Genomic DNA, 15275 nt, shown 5'->3' on the forward strand with positions numbered 1-15275 from the left:
TACTAACAATATTTCATGTGGCAGTGAGTTTGAAGTCATCTGGTGTGAGGTAATCTCTGGAATCTAACAAGACAAATTACATAGTGGAGTGTTGTTACAGACCTGGTGGATCTGTTGCGAGTGATGAAGAAATGCATCACCAAATAGAAAAGGTGAGCACGACAAGAGTAATCATAATGGGAGACTTTAATTATCCAAATATTGATTGGGTAGCAGTAGAATCTCATGAGAAGAATGAAAATACATTTATTGAACTGTTGCTGGACAACTTCCTCAAGCAGCATGTGACAGAAGGAACTCGAAGTCAAAGAGTGTTAGATTTGATTATAATGTCAGAGGGCATTTCATTTAAAGACATAACTATTCTGCCTCCAATTGGTGACAGTGATCATGTGGTACTCACTTGGGAAGTGACTAAGTTTATGAATGTTTCATTCAGAGAAGGTTGCATGCTGAACCTCAAAGTAGGAAATTATGACCAACTGAGGAGTATACTGAGTTCGGCGGAATGAGATTGGTTGCTAGAGGGAAAGAATATCGACAGTGCATAGGAAGCATTTAAACAATACTTAAATGATGCGATATCAGAATGTGTCCCGAGAGTTTGAAGAATAAATAGAGTAGGAGTCAAATGGATGTGTAATCTTATTAAGCAAGAGATTCATAAGAAAAGGATGATGTGGAAGGAATACCGTTTGCATAAGGATTACATCCATTGTGAACGCTATGAGCAGCAGACTAAAATAGTCACAACTGTTGTATGGAAAGCAGTCTGATTATGAAAATTAACTGGCTCTGCGTGCTAAAGACAACCCACAAGAATTCTATCAATATGCTGCAAGTAAAAGAAAGAATGAATATGAAGGAATAACTCTTCTAAATCCAGGTGGCATGAGGGTTACAGATGCAGAAGAGGTTGCTCAGTTAATGAGTGCCCATTTTGTTAAAAGCTATCAACCTGGTGAATGCAACATTCAGCTCACTGTTACTTCTGCACTAGATGAAGAAACGCAGGTGTGTGATGCCGAGTTATTAGAGCTATTGCACAAACTGAATAAGAATTCAGCAATAGGAACTAATGAGATATTAGCACTTGTGCTAAAAGAGCGTTCAGCTGAACTATTCCTTTGACCAGGCTGTTTAATATGAGTCTCAGAACATGGAAGATTCCACAGGAATGGAAGGAATGTATGGTAATTCCATTGCACAAGGGTGGTGCAAAGACCAGTGTATCCAACTATCGACCAATTAGTATCTCAGGAGTGGTGGTGAAGATTTTGGAAAAATTGGTTAGGCCCCACATTCAGAAATGGGTTGACAGTGAATCTCACTTTGAAATGAACAACATGCGTTTACTAAGAGAAGGTCATGTTTTAGCAACTTGCTCACATTCTATAACAATGTTACCATTGAACTAGACAAGGGGAATGGATACACCATGATACTTTTGGATTTTGCTAAGGCTTTTGACAGAATACAGCAAGGCAGACTGCTGCATAAATTGGAGAAAATGGGTTTGGGTTATACAATATTAGCATGGATAAGAGGGTGGCTGACTGACAGATATCAAAAAGTAATATATGGGGGATCTGAGTCTGCAAGGTTTAAGATGAATGGACAGGGCTATCCATTCAGCCGTGAGATCATGGCTTAATGCATAACATTATACATATCTGCAAGGAGATGTGCTTTGCATTATGGGAGATACTGAGATAGGAGTGATGTTAGCTTGGTCCACCTTTGTACTGTCCTGAATGGACAGGTCTCTCCGTTCAGCCGTGAAATCATGGCTCCGACTGCCGCCTGACCCTCCTACTGCATATTTCCATGCGAGGGTGAAGGATGGTGGGCTTGGGGTTCCATCACTTAGATGGCTGATCCCATGCCTGTGGCTGTCAAGAATCGCGCAGTTAGAACTATCTTCTTCCTCCATCTGCAGAGAGGCTTTCTATAACTCATTAATACAAGAAGACTTTAGGCGGGCTAAAGGCTGGTCCCATTATCATGGTATTTTAATTGAGTCAGCACTCACAGGGTGATTGAACACAAGAGATGGGCATCTCTGTTGCACTGTTCTGTAGATGGTGTTCCTTTAAAAGAGTCATATCCGATGCCTCCCCAGCATGATTGGGTAAGGGATGGCACCAGACTCCTCCCTGGGTTCGAATATATTGACCTTATCAAGAAGAGGATCAATGCCCTGCCTACTCGAGCTTGCATAGCTCGATGGGGTAGTGACGACTCCAACTGTAGAGCTGGCTGAAACTACAGTGAGACATTGTCTCATATAGCCCAGTGTTGCTTCTGCACCCATGGGATCTGCATGAGGAGGCATTATGCCATGGTCTCCATTCTGAACAACTGCTTTAAGAACAAAGGTTGGGAGACCGCGGTGGAACCACATTATAGGACTTCCGCAGGTTTGCATAAGCCAGATTTAGTGATTAAAAGTGATGGTGACGTTTGGGTAGTTGATGCCCAGGTGGTGGGAATAGGGTGCCCACTAGCGTATAGCCATAATAATAAAGTGAATTATTATAAAAATAACCAAGATCTAGTTAGTAAGATAGGGGAGGAGCATAGGGCAACTCCGAGGTTTACCAGCGCCACCATCTCTTTACATGGCGTATGGAGTGCAGATAGTTATATGGACTTAAAATAGTTTGGGCTTATGCAGAAGATATAAAAGTTCTTTTCTTGAGGGCCCTACAGGGCACACTGTAGTGTGCCCTGTAGGGCTGTCAAGCCCACCAGAAAATGACTTCAATGATAACTAGAACAGGAATAGAGTGAAACAATTGTAAAGGCTTAGGCCTATATCAAGTCTGGACGAAATGTCTGGATGTGATGTAAGGGTAGTACTGCCCATCACCAGTACAAAAATTAATAAAAAATTAAAATAAAATAAATAACAAGTGGTGTACCACAAGGATCAGTGCTTGGTCCACTGCTATTCAATCTGTACATTAATGATACTGGGAAGGATTTGGCAAGCAACATACAGTTATTTGCTGATGATGCAAAGATAGGTAGGGGATAATAAATTTAGTTTAATCCTTTATCCAAGTGTGAGCAAACAAAGTTTGCAACTGAAAATATCTTCAGGACTGGGGTAAGGTAGTACAACACCGGGACTCGTAGCAGAGGTGGACCAAGCTAACATCACTCCTATCTCAGTATCTCTCATAATGCAAAACACATCTCCTTGTGGATATGCACACTTGGGTAAAGGAATAAACTACATTTATTATAGTCTAACCAAGTGAAAAATAAACTTTCAACATCTTTCTCTAAATCCAGAGTAATTTAATAAAAAGGTGGCACACCTTTTGGCAACTCCTATAGGTAAAGATGACCCGTCATTGCTTCTGCCTGGTATCTCCACCTCTGGGCCTGGCTCCAACCGAAGAGACCTCAATAAAGGTCGAAACTAGTCTGGGTAGTGGCCCTTCCCTTAATGCATATCATTATTCATATCTGCAAGGAAATGTGTTTTGCATTATGGGAGATACTGAGATAGGAGTGATGTTAGCTTGGTCCACCTTTGCTACGAGTTGCCCGGTGTTGTACTACCTTACCCCAGTCCTGAAGATATTTTCAGGCGCAAACTTTGTTTGCTCACACTTGGATAAAGGATTAAACTAAATTTATTATAGTCTAACCAAGTGAAAAATAAACTTTCAGTAGGTAGGGTAATCAGGAATGCTGCTGATATGCAGTCTTTGCAGATTGATTTGAATAGGCAGGAATTGTGGGCATGGGAAAATGAGTGTCAGTTTAATGTCAGTAAATGTAAAGTCATTCACTGCGGCATGATTAGATATCCAATGTTGTATTATACTGGTGGGATTAGGCTAGAAGAAACTGATGAGACTAGGGATCTTGGAGTGTTAGTAGATAGGAAGTTGATGTTTAGCCATGTGGCAAAGATTGCAAATACAACTCAAAAGATAATTGCAATGCTGAAACAAATGTCCACATGTAAAGATAAGTATGTTATTTTGTCTCTTTACAAGGCCTTGATAAGACCTCACTTGGACTATTGTGCATAGGTCTGGTCTCATGGTTTCCATTGTGATTCTGATATATTGGACAGAGTACAAAGGAGAGTGTTAAAAATGATATCTGGATTGTGGAATACTGATTATGAAGACAGATTGAGAATTTGTAGACTTCAGACACTAGCAAACAGGGGAAAGAGGGGGGGTGATATGATTGAGACTTACAAACTTCTGAAAGGGTCATACACGATTTCAGTTGATGGAATTTTTCAATTTATGGAGGGTGGGGAAAGGACAAGAGGGCATCCTTGGAAGCTGAGAATGAAGGCTGCCAAGAAAGGTGTGAGGGCTAGATTTTTCTCTCAGAGGGTGGTGCATGATTGGAATGGATTGCCATTGGATGTTGCGAGTGCAAGCAGTGTGAATGAATTCAAGAATAAGTATGATTACTGGTGTATGTAGTATGTGGCCTTCCTCGATGAGTCTCTGACTCCCTGGAGGTCTCTCTTAATAATAATAAAAAAAAATAATATATATATATATATATATATATATTATCACGAGTACTCAGAGACCTGAACATAGTTCAGACGCAAACTTGACTTATTTGTCAGTTTGCTTTCTTGGGAAAAAATATTAAAACCAAGTTTATAAAATGGCTTGGTATCTTTAACGTATAGTATACCCAAGGTAAAAAACTTTCTACATCTTTCTCTCATCCGGAGAGTTTATTTAATCAGGTCAAAGCACCTTGTGGCAACTTGTATAGGTAAAATTTATAAGCCCTGCATTACTTTAACCTTGGCATCTCTGGGTCTGGCTCCCACTGACAAGACCTCAATAAAGGTCGAAATCGGTTGGAAGCGTGGGTGATGAATGGCAATGCTGTAGCTCATGAAGTTTTAACTGAGGCTTGGCTGTTGCTGCCACCCAGGTCCTGGGGGGGGGGAGTAATGAATGGCAATGCTGTAGCCAATAAAGTTAACTGAGGCATGGCTATTGCTGTTACCCCTCAGATGACAAATGAGTGGCTCTGCTTGGTGGTGGGGTGAGCCTGCCACAGCAATAGAGCCAACGCTGAGAGTTCTACTCACTGGCAGGGTGAGCCTGTTACTGAAGGGAACAGCGCTTAGTTTTTGGAGTTTGACCTGTACTTGAACATTCAATAAAGGTCAAAACCGGTATGGGTAGTGGCCCTTTTCCTTTAATGCTTAGCATCATACATCTCCACAAGGGGATGTGCTTTGCATTAGGGGAGATACTAAAGGAAAGTGATCAGAGCTTACTCCACTTTTACCACGAGTTGCCTCAGACCTGAACATAGTTCAGGTGCAAACTTGACTTACTTGTCTGTCTGCTTACTTGAGAAAAAGGATTAAAACCAAGTTTATAAAATGGTTTGGTATCTTTAACGTATAGTATACCTAAGGTAAAAAAACTTTCTACACATATATATATATATATATATATATATATTTGTAATTTTTTTTTTAACTTGGGGATACTGTATATTAAATAACCAAGCTTATAAAATTACTTGGTAACCCTAATATTTATATTTATATATATATGTATAGCTCATAAAAGCATTAAAGGGTGTCATTGCTTCAAGTCAATATCTAAATAGTTCATATGCCCTTTAGTTAAAACAAGAATGTAAATACTTTGTATTTTCATATATTTTTTATGTCCATGACCTGTTTGCAGTCATTCAGCAAACAGGAAACATTAATTTTCTGTTCTTATGAGGGCAAAAAATGATTTACGAAACTGTTTGCATCAGGATAAAATATCGAATTTATCACTATTGTTTATTCAAAATAATGTTGTGAATAATTTGAATTATCATGATATTATTGCTACATTTGTGAAAGAAGTCTAGGAAGAAACATTTGTAGTATTGTTACATCGTGCTAGTTTAAGATTTGTGTTTGATAAGTATTGTCTTTACTTAGCAAGAGTTTTTTTTTAATAAATATAATAAAAGTTTTTGTATGTATTAATTGTTTTCATTTATCTGCATTCATTTTATAAGGGGACTGCTGGAACATTTCACCCCCCCCTGGGGAAAGTGTAAGTATGACCTTGCCCATCCCTCAGTCACTTTCTCATAGTTGTTCTGTTTCTACATCATGCCTTTTTTTCATAGGTCCTTTCATGGGCATTATATTCTTGTTTTAATCCTTTACCCAGCATAAGCATAGTTCATACATGAGCATCTTCGTAATACTTGTGTACTCGAGGCAACTGATCTGACACGAGTACATGATGCTCATGTCAGAGACTCATCATGGAAGGTACACACTATTGCACACATGCTCATCCAACCATGCTTTAAACTGATTCAGTGTGTAAATAATCACAACACATGAGCTGTTCTCATGTGTTGTGACATCTTCTCACTCTTCTGCTCACAATCTAATTATACAGTTTCCAGCAATGGTCTTGATCTGACACGAGTAGAGTATCGTGTACTCGTGTCAGATCAGTTACCTCGAGTGCATAAGTATCACAAAGATGCTCATGTATGAACTATGCTTATGCTGGGTAAAGGATTAAAACAAGAATATAATGCCCATGAAAGGACCTATGAAAAAAAGGCATGATGTCGAAACAGAACAACTATGAGAAAGTGACTGAGGGATGGGCAGGGCTGTACTTACACTTTCCACATGGGGGGGGGGATGACACTCTATCCAAAATATTTGTCACCTTGTTATAGTACATACGTAAGTTAGTGAAACATAATCTCCCTTTAACAAACCCCATGCTGATAACCACAGAAAATACTACTGTTATCAATCCATTTCTTTATCTTATTTCTCACCAATCTCTCCAGTCACCACAACACCAGATATACAGATTGGCCTATAATTTGAAGCTAGATCTTTATCACCATCTTTATGCAGTGGACCAATTTTATCCTCCTTCCACTCCCTTGAAACCTTGCTGTTTGAAGATGCTTATTAAACAAGCATGCCAATGCTACTGCCAATTCCCTGGTACATTCCTGATTATTACCATTATGTCATCAAATCTAATTTGATGACATATCACATTATTGACATGAAGTTTATTTATTTTCTCAAATACCTCCTGCTCGCTCACAATTAAGCCATTCTCAACTGTGTCTTCCACACTTAAGTTTCTCATGATTTCACTATCAAACACCCTTATAAATTGATCACTGAATACTTCAAAAATGTCTTCTGCAGCAGTTACCATTTTACCACTTTCATTCATTAACACCGTCTTACCATGATCATTCTTTCTTCTACTTGCTGCATATCTAAAAAAAAAAAAAAAAAAAAACTCTCTAGGGTTTTTCTTCACCTAGTCTGCCAATTTCTGCTCATGCTGCACTTTTGTTTTCTTACTAACTGAGTCACTCTCCTGGCTTGTTCATTATACTCTTCATGTAACTGATTATTACCATTATCCATCTTGTACTTCCTCCAAAGTAGCTTCTTTTTCCAGATTTCATGCTTAAGCTCCATATTCATTCATTTTACACCTAAGTTATTCAGCCTTTTGGCCTTTGGAATACATTCACACGTTGATGCTGTTATGTATTTCTTTGTCAGTTCCCATGCAGCATTTATTTCCTTACCACTGAACTCCTCATTCCATGTTATAGCTCCAAACTGTCTCTTAAGCTTGTCATAATCACCAGCCTTATAATTCCACATATCCTTTTCTCACAAAAGTCTGCATATGGCTAGTCACAACCCAGGTGATCACTTCATTATCACTTTCACCCACTGGAGGAAAGTGTGCAACCCCTCTCACAATTACATCCTCTGATGAAATGATCAGATCTAGACCTCTTGATCCTTGTGTGCCCTTTTTCACATGCTGCCTGAGATCGTTATCTCTCAAGAACTCAAGAAATTCGTGTGTTGAGGCTTAAGTGCTGTGAAGACATCAAGTTGGAGGTTTAATGGAATACAATCAGCAATGGGAAAGGATTTAAAACTAATGTTAATGCTTTCAATATTTTGTCTCAGTCACTGAGACATCTTCAGGAATTACGAATAAGTTTTGTAACAACACACTCAAATACATAACTGGTAATTAGCTTACGGAATTAACAACACATATAAAGGATATTAATTAAAGGCAACTTTAATGAATAACTTCAATATTTCGGCAACGTCACGTTGCCATCTTCAGGAACATAAAAATGTAGCCATATTTTTATGTTCCTGAAGATGGCAACGTGACGTTGCCGAAATATTGAAGTTATTCATTAAAGTTGCCTTTAATTAATATCCTTTATATGCGTTGCTAATTCCATAAGCTAATTACCAGTTATGTATGACCAACATAACTGGTAATTGGTAATAAGCCTTGCTACTAGAATTACACTCAAATACAATACAATATAACGCTAAGTGAAACATGTGGATGACTCTAAAGTCCTATCTAGGTGGTGCACCCTCTATGAGCGTTTGTAGGTGGCCTAGGATGTAATGTGGGATCTCTGATAATTAATGTGTTTACCTCAAGAACTCAAGAAATTTGTTTTCCTTATTCCCAAATGCTATCTCTTCATTCCAATCTATACTGCCATAATCAAAATCACCCATAATAATTACCTTTCCTTTGTTCGTTAATCGAAGTTGTTTATACATTTCTTCATCACCACCTTCCCCATTCCCGCGCCTATAGCAACATCCAACTAAATGTCTTCCTGTCAACCTCCACATTATACTACACTGCTTCACAACCATTCCCACTATTTCCCTCTTTCATGTCTATCTTATGTGGACATAATTCCCCTGATATCCTCAGCAGCACTCTCCTTCCCTTCTTGTCCTTTCTATCGCCATGAAAAATACTGTAACCTTCCATTTCTATTCCTGTTAGAATATAATCTTCATTCAGCCGGTTTCACTTGTTCCAATGATTTTGCTGTGAATAAACACAATCAGTGAAACCACTTCATCTCCCTTTTTTTCTGATACTTCTGGCACTTGTAAATAAACAGTAATTCATTTTGAGGTCTATAACCAGTTCTATCCAAGCCACTTGTTGGTTGTAATTTCCCCACTACACCTGCCCAGTCACCTTTCTCACCACTTTCCCTTTTCCTCTTGCATTCCTGTTCTCTCTTCATCTCTCACACAACTACTGTTTCCACTGCCAAGCACTTCTTTCTCTTCAATACCACTTTCCTGATTTTTCCCTTCATTTCTTTGTTTTGATCTCTTGCATACACACATCACACACAAAATCACACACTGTACTTCCATCCAGAACACTTTCTCCAGTACACTCTTTCCAAAGCCATTCACCCCCCCCCCACCCCACACCTGTATAATTTCATTCTTCCATTCAAGCACATGCCATACATCCACAAACTGTACTCCCTTCTCCCCACACAACTCCACTAGCATACCATGATTTTGTTTTTCCGTCGCAACTCATCATCATACCTCGGAAACACACTGACAACCTTTCCTACTACACTGTTATCTTTCACTCTTCTTAATAGCCTACTGATATTCATCCTCATACTTTTCTTTTTTTTTTTCATTTCTTTCTCATATCTAATGCCTTAATTATCCTATCATCTCCCCCCCCGATAGCTGACCTTATGGACTCTCAGTAACTGGTCCTCTAACTATGGAATCTCCACATACTGCCATCCTGGAATCACTCATCACCTTTTTTACTCGTTTTTCTTTCATTCTATTCTCTTGTGCACTTTCATTAGTTTCCACTAGACATCTAACATTACTTTGCATATTCCTCATTTCATTTTTCATTTTCACTAACTGTTTCATCAAATCTTACATTACAACAATTCTCACTCCCTCCCTCCTTCCCTCAGTCTTGCTTCCTCTCTTTTTTATTATTATTATTTCGGGATACTCCAGGGAGTCCTTACACTCATCGAGGGAGGCCCTAAACATCATGTCCACACAACTATTCGACATTCTCACAGTATCTATCATACCTTGCCTTGAACTCACTCACCATCATAGCACCCACAACAGACTCTGGCAGCTTATTCCACTCATTTACTACTCTAAAAGTAAAGAACCCAGCTCTAACACCCCTGCTAACCACACTCTTGCTCAGCCTCCATAGGTGTTCCCTAGTTCTCCCACCACCAGTCCTGATCTCAAAAATATCCTCTGAATTAATCCTATAGAATCGCTTTAGCAATTTGAATGTCTCAATCATATCTCCCCTTTTCTGCCTATCGACTAGTTTCTGCAACCCACAAATCTTCAACCTGTTCTCATATGGTTCATTCCATAGACCTGCTATCATCTTAGTCACTCGCCTCTGGATCCTCTCCACCTCCTCCCCATCAAGAAGGAACCGAAGTGACCAAATCTGGGCACAGTAATCGAGATGAGATCTTATCAGGGCTCGGTACAGAGGTACAATAACTTGCTTGTCTCTGCTCGTCAAGGTATTTTTCAACAACCAAATGAGTTGATGAGCTGATTTAGCTACTTTCGCAATGTGCCCCCTAAACTTCATCTCCCTATCCACCAACACTCCCAAGTCCCTGGCCTCATCTATCTCATGGAGTACAGTTCCACCAATGTGGTATACTGCTGCTAATCTTTTCACCCCAAAATGCATAACCTTACATTTTGTCACATTAAATTGACATCCGTTCTCCTTAGCCCAGAACTCCAATCTATCTAAGTCATCCTGCAAGACTTTGACATCTTCTGCATTCACTATTGCCCTACCCAACTTTGCATCATCTGCGAACAAATGAACTGTTCCACTTAGATCCTTCCCTATATCGTTAATGAACAGATTAAACAGCAGTGGTCCAAGAACAGAACCCTGCAGCACACCACTAGTCACAGGCCGTCTTTTGGACTCTACTCCTGAATAAACTTCTTTGATATCTCTCCATCAACCACCCACCTATCCATCTCACCAACCCTATATCCATTCCCATATGTTGTAGTTACAGATTAGAATTCCATGTGGTATCCTGTCAAACGCCTTTGCCTGGTCCAGCAGTATCACTGTAAACCCATTTCCCTTATCCAGTTCAGCCGTCACCTTGCTATAAAACTTGAGCAAGTTACTGAGGCATGATCTACCCTTCACAAAGCCATGCTCTCCCCTGTACAGTATCTCATTTTCATCAATCCATTCCTGTATTTTTCCCCTGACTACTTTCTCCAAGACGTTGACAGCGACTCCTGATATGCTGATCGGTCGGTAATTTGCAACCATAGTCTTGGATCCTCCTTTATGCAGTGAAACTATTATCCCCCTCTTTCCACGCCTTCGGGACTAAACCAGACCCGAGACTCAGATTAACCAACATTGTCAAGGGCACTGATAATTCCTTAGCCGCTTCACACAAGACCCATGCCGGTATACCATCCAATCCCACAGATGTATTCACATTAAGGTTCTGTAATAGACTATTCACCTCCACTTCATTCATCACAATTCCTGTATAAACTAATGGTTCCTTCATTTTTTCAATGTCACCACCTGGATGATATACTTTTGCAAAGTGCGCGCTCAGTAACTCCACTATATCGACTGGTTCAGTGACCTCCTTACCATCGTCATTCCTTAAAATCATTTTGCCATGTACAGTTTTTTTCTTGCTTGCAGCATATTGAAAGAACTGTTTGGGATTCTCTTTTGCTTGCATAGCTAGTTTCCTTTCATAATCGGCTTTTGCTGTTTTTACCACACTCGTTACCCTTCTGGCCTGCACTTTATACCGTTCGTGTGCCTGCAGGTCACACCTTTCTTTAAATTCCCTCCACAGTTTCTTTTTTTGCAGCTCAAGCTTAATGGTGTTATTCATCCATTTAACCCCTACTTGTTTTACTATTCGGACCCCTAGGTATACAATCAGTCATAACCTCCTGTAAGTGCTCCTTGACCACTTCCCATGCTTTATCGACATCCAACCCTTGCAGTTGTACATGCCATGGCACTGATCCAAGCAATCTCCTAAGCCTGTCATACTTGCCAGCACGGTAATTCCACATATACCCTGTCTTAATCAAAAATTCCTCACCTTTCGCCACCTCCCAGGTCAAGACCTTATGATCACTCTCACCAATAGGTGGCAACATGGTCATATTCGTTACAGTCAAATTCTCAGATGTTATTACCAGGTCAAGCACTCTCACACCCCTAGTATTTTCAATTGCATGCTGTCTCAGATAGTTATCCCTTAATAATTGAATAAAATCCATTTCCTTCCTCACATGTGTCCTCGTCTCCTTCCAATCAATGTTACCATAGTTGAAATCCCCCATAATAATTACCCTCCTTCCACTCATTTCATCAATTTGTTTATGCATACTATCTCCACCATCTATTCCATCACCTGGTCTATAGCAGTACCCAACTGTATATTTTATTCTGCCAATCTCAATCTCACACCTCAAATGAGCTCCTTTCACTATCCTGCAATACAACTTCAATTCTCCTGGGCTGCAGTTCATCAGCTATCATCAATAACACCCCTCCCCCATTTAATTCTCTCTGTCTCTCCTAAACACACTGTAACCCACACATTTTATCCCACTAACTATATCATCTTCTGTCAGCCATGTTTCACTTAATGCCAATAACCTGTGGCCAGGAAGAGGCAATCAAGGCCAAAAATTCTTCCTTCTTGTTCCTAATACTCTTGGCATTAGTATACATGAAATGCAGTGATCCCTTTGTCCCACCCTATCTTGATGCGTTATTTTAAATGTCCCATTCCCATTTTTTGTCCCTAGTGCTGGCTTGAGTACATTATATACATTTTTACACTCAACTGTCTCACTGATGTCTGCATATCCACTTCCCCCCCTCTCTTTGGTAGTTCTAGTTTCCCTGGTTCTGCACATCCATTTTCACTTCATTTAGCAACACTTTTTCCAGTCTCTACACACCAAGTCCATTCAAATGCAGGCCATCCATCTTGTATAAGTCCTTTCGCCCATCAAACTCATTCCACACGTCCATGAATTCCACACCACACTGTCTGCATAACCTGTGCATAATGTCATTTGCGATTATGGCCCTCCTTCTAAACTCCTCTCTGTCATACCGTGGCAACAGACTCACCATTCTAACTCTGTCACTCTTTTCTTTCGCTTCCTTTAACCATACTTTCAAGTCCTCTCTCATAAAAAAATTTATCACCTTTCAATTCATTCGTACCCGCCACAATTATTAATTCTTTCACCCTCTGTTTTTGCACTCTAATATTCTCACTTACATCCTTAAATTTCGCACCCGGTAAGTACGATTTAGTTACACTCCCATCTATCACTCCTCTTAATAATGAGTAACCATACAACACTCTTTCCTTCATTTTGGAAACTCTCGCACTCTTACGCTGTTTATTTACGTTAGCCGAATCACTCTGGAAAGAGTTTTGCAGGTGCTCTAATTGCCGCTGCACATTTTGTATTACTGCACGCAACCTAGCGATCTCACTTCCTACAGATAATTCCTCATTTTTTTTATCATTCAAGCTATTTTCTCCCTCTGTATAGTTGCTCTCACTCTTTCTTGGATCACCGCTCTCATTGCCATCCTATACATCGCAATTCCCTATCAAGCCTATTTTTACTCACATTCTCTCTTTCTGCCACACCTTAGTTCTGTTTCCTCATTCATACTTTCTTTTGCTCCCTTATCACTAACTTTTGCTTCTACTTTCTTGCATTCTTTCACTCCCTCAGTGTCTCTATCTTTTGTTTCATTTTTGTTTGTTTAATATACATGATCCTCTATCTTTTCAGTCAGTTTCACATTCATTGCCTCGTGGTCTAATAATATATCACACTTCTGACAAATCCATACTTTCTCTCGTCTCTCATTCATTCTCTGTCTCTCTCTCTCTCCACAAACACATCTCTTACATTCTTCCATGTATACATATTGCACTCACGACATTGAATCATTTTTGAAAAGTCTCTGCTGTTAATGCCACTTGATTTTTTTCTGCGCTTGTCTAGTCACATCAAACTTCAATGCAGTCATGTATTGCTTTTAACTCCACAACTCAGACAAGATGACAAACTGTAGACTCTCCAAATAGCAAATCAGATAGGGTTAGGAACACTAGATGGTAGTTGTAGTCAATCATACTCATCTTAACTGTAAGCATGAATTCAGTATTAATTGAACTCAACTATTAGTGATAGCTGAGCATGGGGACTAGCAGCTTACTAATTTCTATAAGTTTTGACTAAAACAGTTCTGGTTAATGTCTTTTGGGAATGAAAATACATTAGCAGAGTAATTTTTAAATGTGTTGAAACCATAGTATATTAATAAAATTAAGGTTTAAGAGAAAACATATGAATTTGCCCAATTTTAGTCTCACTTCTGTGTCAAGTTTACATACTTTATTGCATTGTTTTTGACTAATTTTTTTTAAAAATTTATATGTGTATGATTTCAGAAAATTTTAGTTGAGATTAAGAATGGAAGCAATAGCAGCTCCAGTGCAGATAATTTTTCCACATGGTAACCATTCATTTTCTTTAAATGAAAAGGACTTAGAATCGATTCTTCTACATGACAGGATTAAAGATAAACAGGTTGCTGTTATTTCAATTGCAGGAGCCTATCGTAAAGGAAAATCATTTCTTCTGGATTTCTTTCTTCGATATCTATATGCCAAGGTAATTTTTTCAAAAACTTATTTATGTGAGGAGCAATCTTTAATTACTTTTTTTTTTTTTTTTTTTTTTTAAAGATTGCTTTTAAAACTTTTTCTGTTAACATTTAGTAGGATGTTCATTTTTGGATAGTTTTATCTTGAAGGAACAGTGAAATCAGGATGATGATGATGAAAATAATAATTATAATATATTATTGTTATTATGATTGACATCACATCTGTCATTATTTTTTATGTCCTCTCTAAAGTTTCTTCATCCAGTTGAAATATAATCAGATTTGCGCACACTAGTCTAGATGTGGTCTGATATTGCATACAGTTGAATTGCCACTTTTTTTTTTATTCTGATCATTGCCTCACCACTGCAGAAATCTGTTGAGTAATTATTTGGCACATCTTTGCAGTGTATTATGTGAATGTCAACTTTGTGTCACATTGCAATACGAGTCTTACACGTGGTCAAGTTCGTGTGTGTGTGTGTGTTCATGGAGCTGGTTAGGCAAACCTAAATTACCATCAAAATATTTGAACCGATAGTTAATTAAAAATTAATGATTTTGATACAAATTAATTTTTATTAAAAAAAAAAGATGTAAACTTACTGTATTTAATAAGCCAATCATTAATGGCTA

General features: G+C 38.8%; 1 protein-coding gene across 5 annotated transcripts in view; it reads left to right on the forward strand.

Moving 5' to 3' along the window:
- The window catches only part of LOC150102665 (atlastin-2-like), a 437615-nt gene that overhangs the window by 37026 nt on the left and 385314 nt on the right, over positions 1 to 15275 (forward strand). For 3 of the 5 annotated variants that reach the window (XM_090399745.1, XM_090399748.1, XM_090399746.1), the window contains exon 2: positions 14422 to 14644. The exons of 1 other annotated variant lie outside the window; for it this stretch is intronic. In XM_090399745.1, coding sequence (XP_090255871.1) covers positions 14444 to 14644 — 201 coding nt within the window. In that variant the 5' untranslated portion in view covers positions 14422 to 14443. The remainder of the gene's footprint in view (positions 1 to 14421; positions 14645 to 15275) is intronic. One more of the 5 variants, XM_090399747.1, reaches the window with a different exon arrangement.

The sequence above is a fragment of the Typopeltis vanoorti genome, chromosome 10 (assembly GCF_054136105.1).
Source record: "Typopeltis vanoorti isolate ZY-2024b chromosome 10, IOZ_Tvanoo_1.0, whole genome shotgun sequence".
Classification (NCBI taxonomy): domain Eukaryota; kingdom Metazoa; phylum Arthropoda; class Arachnida; order Uropygi; family Thelyphonidae; genus Typopeltis; species Typopeltis vanoorti.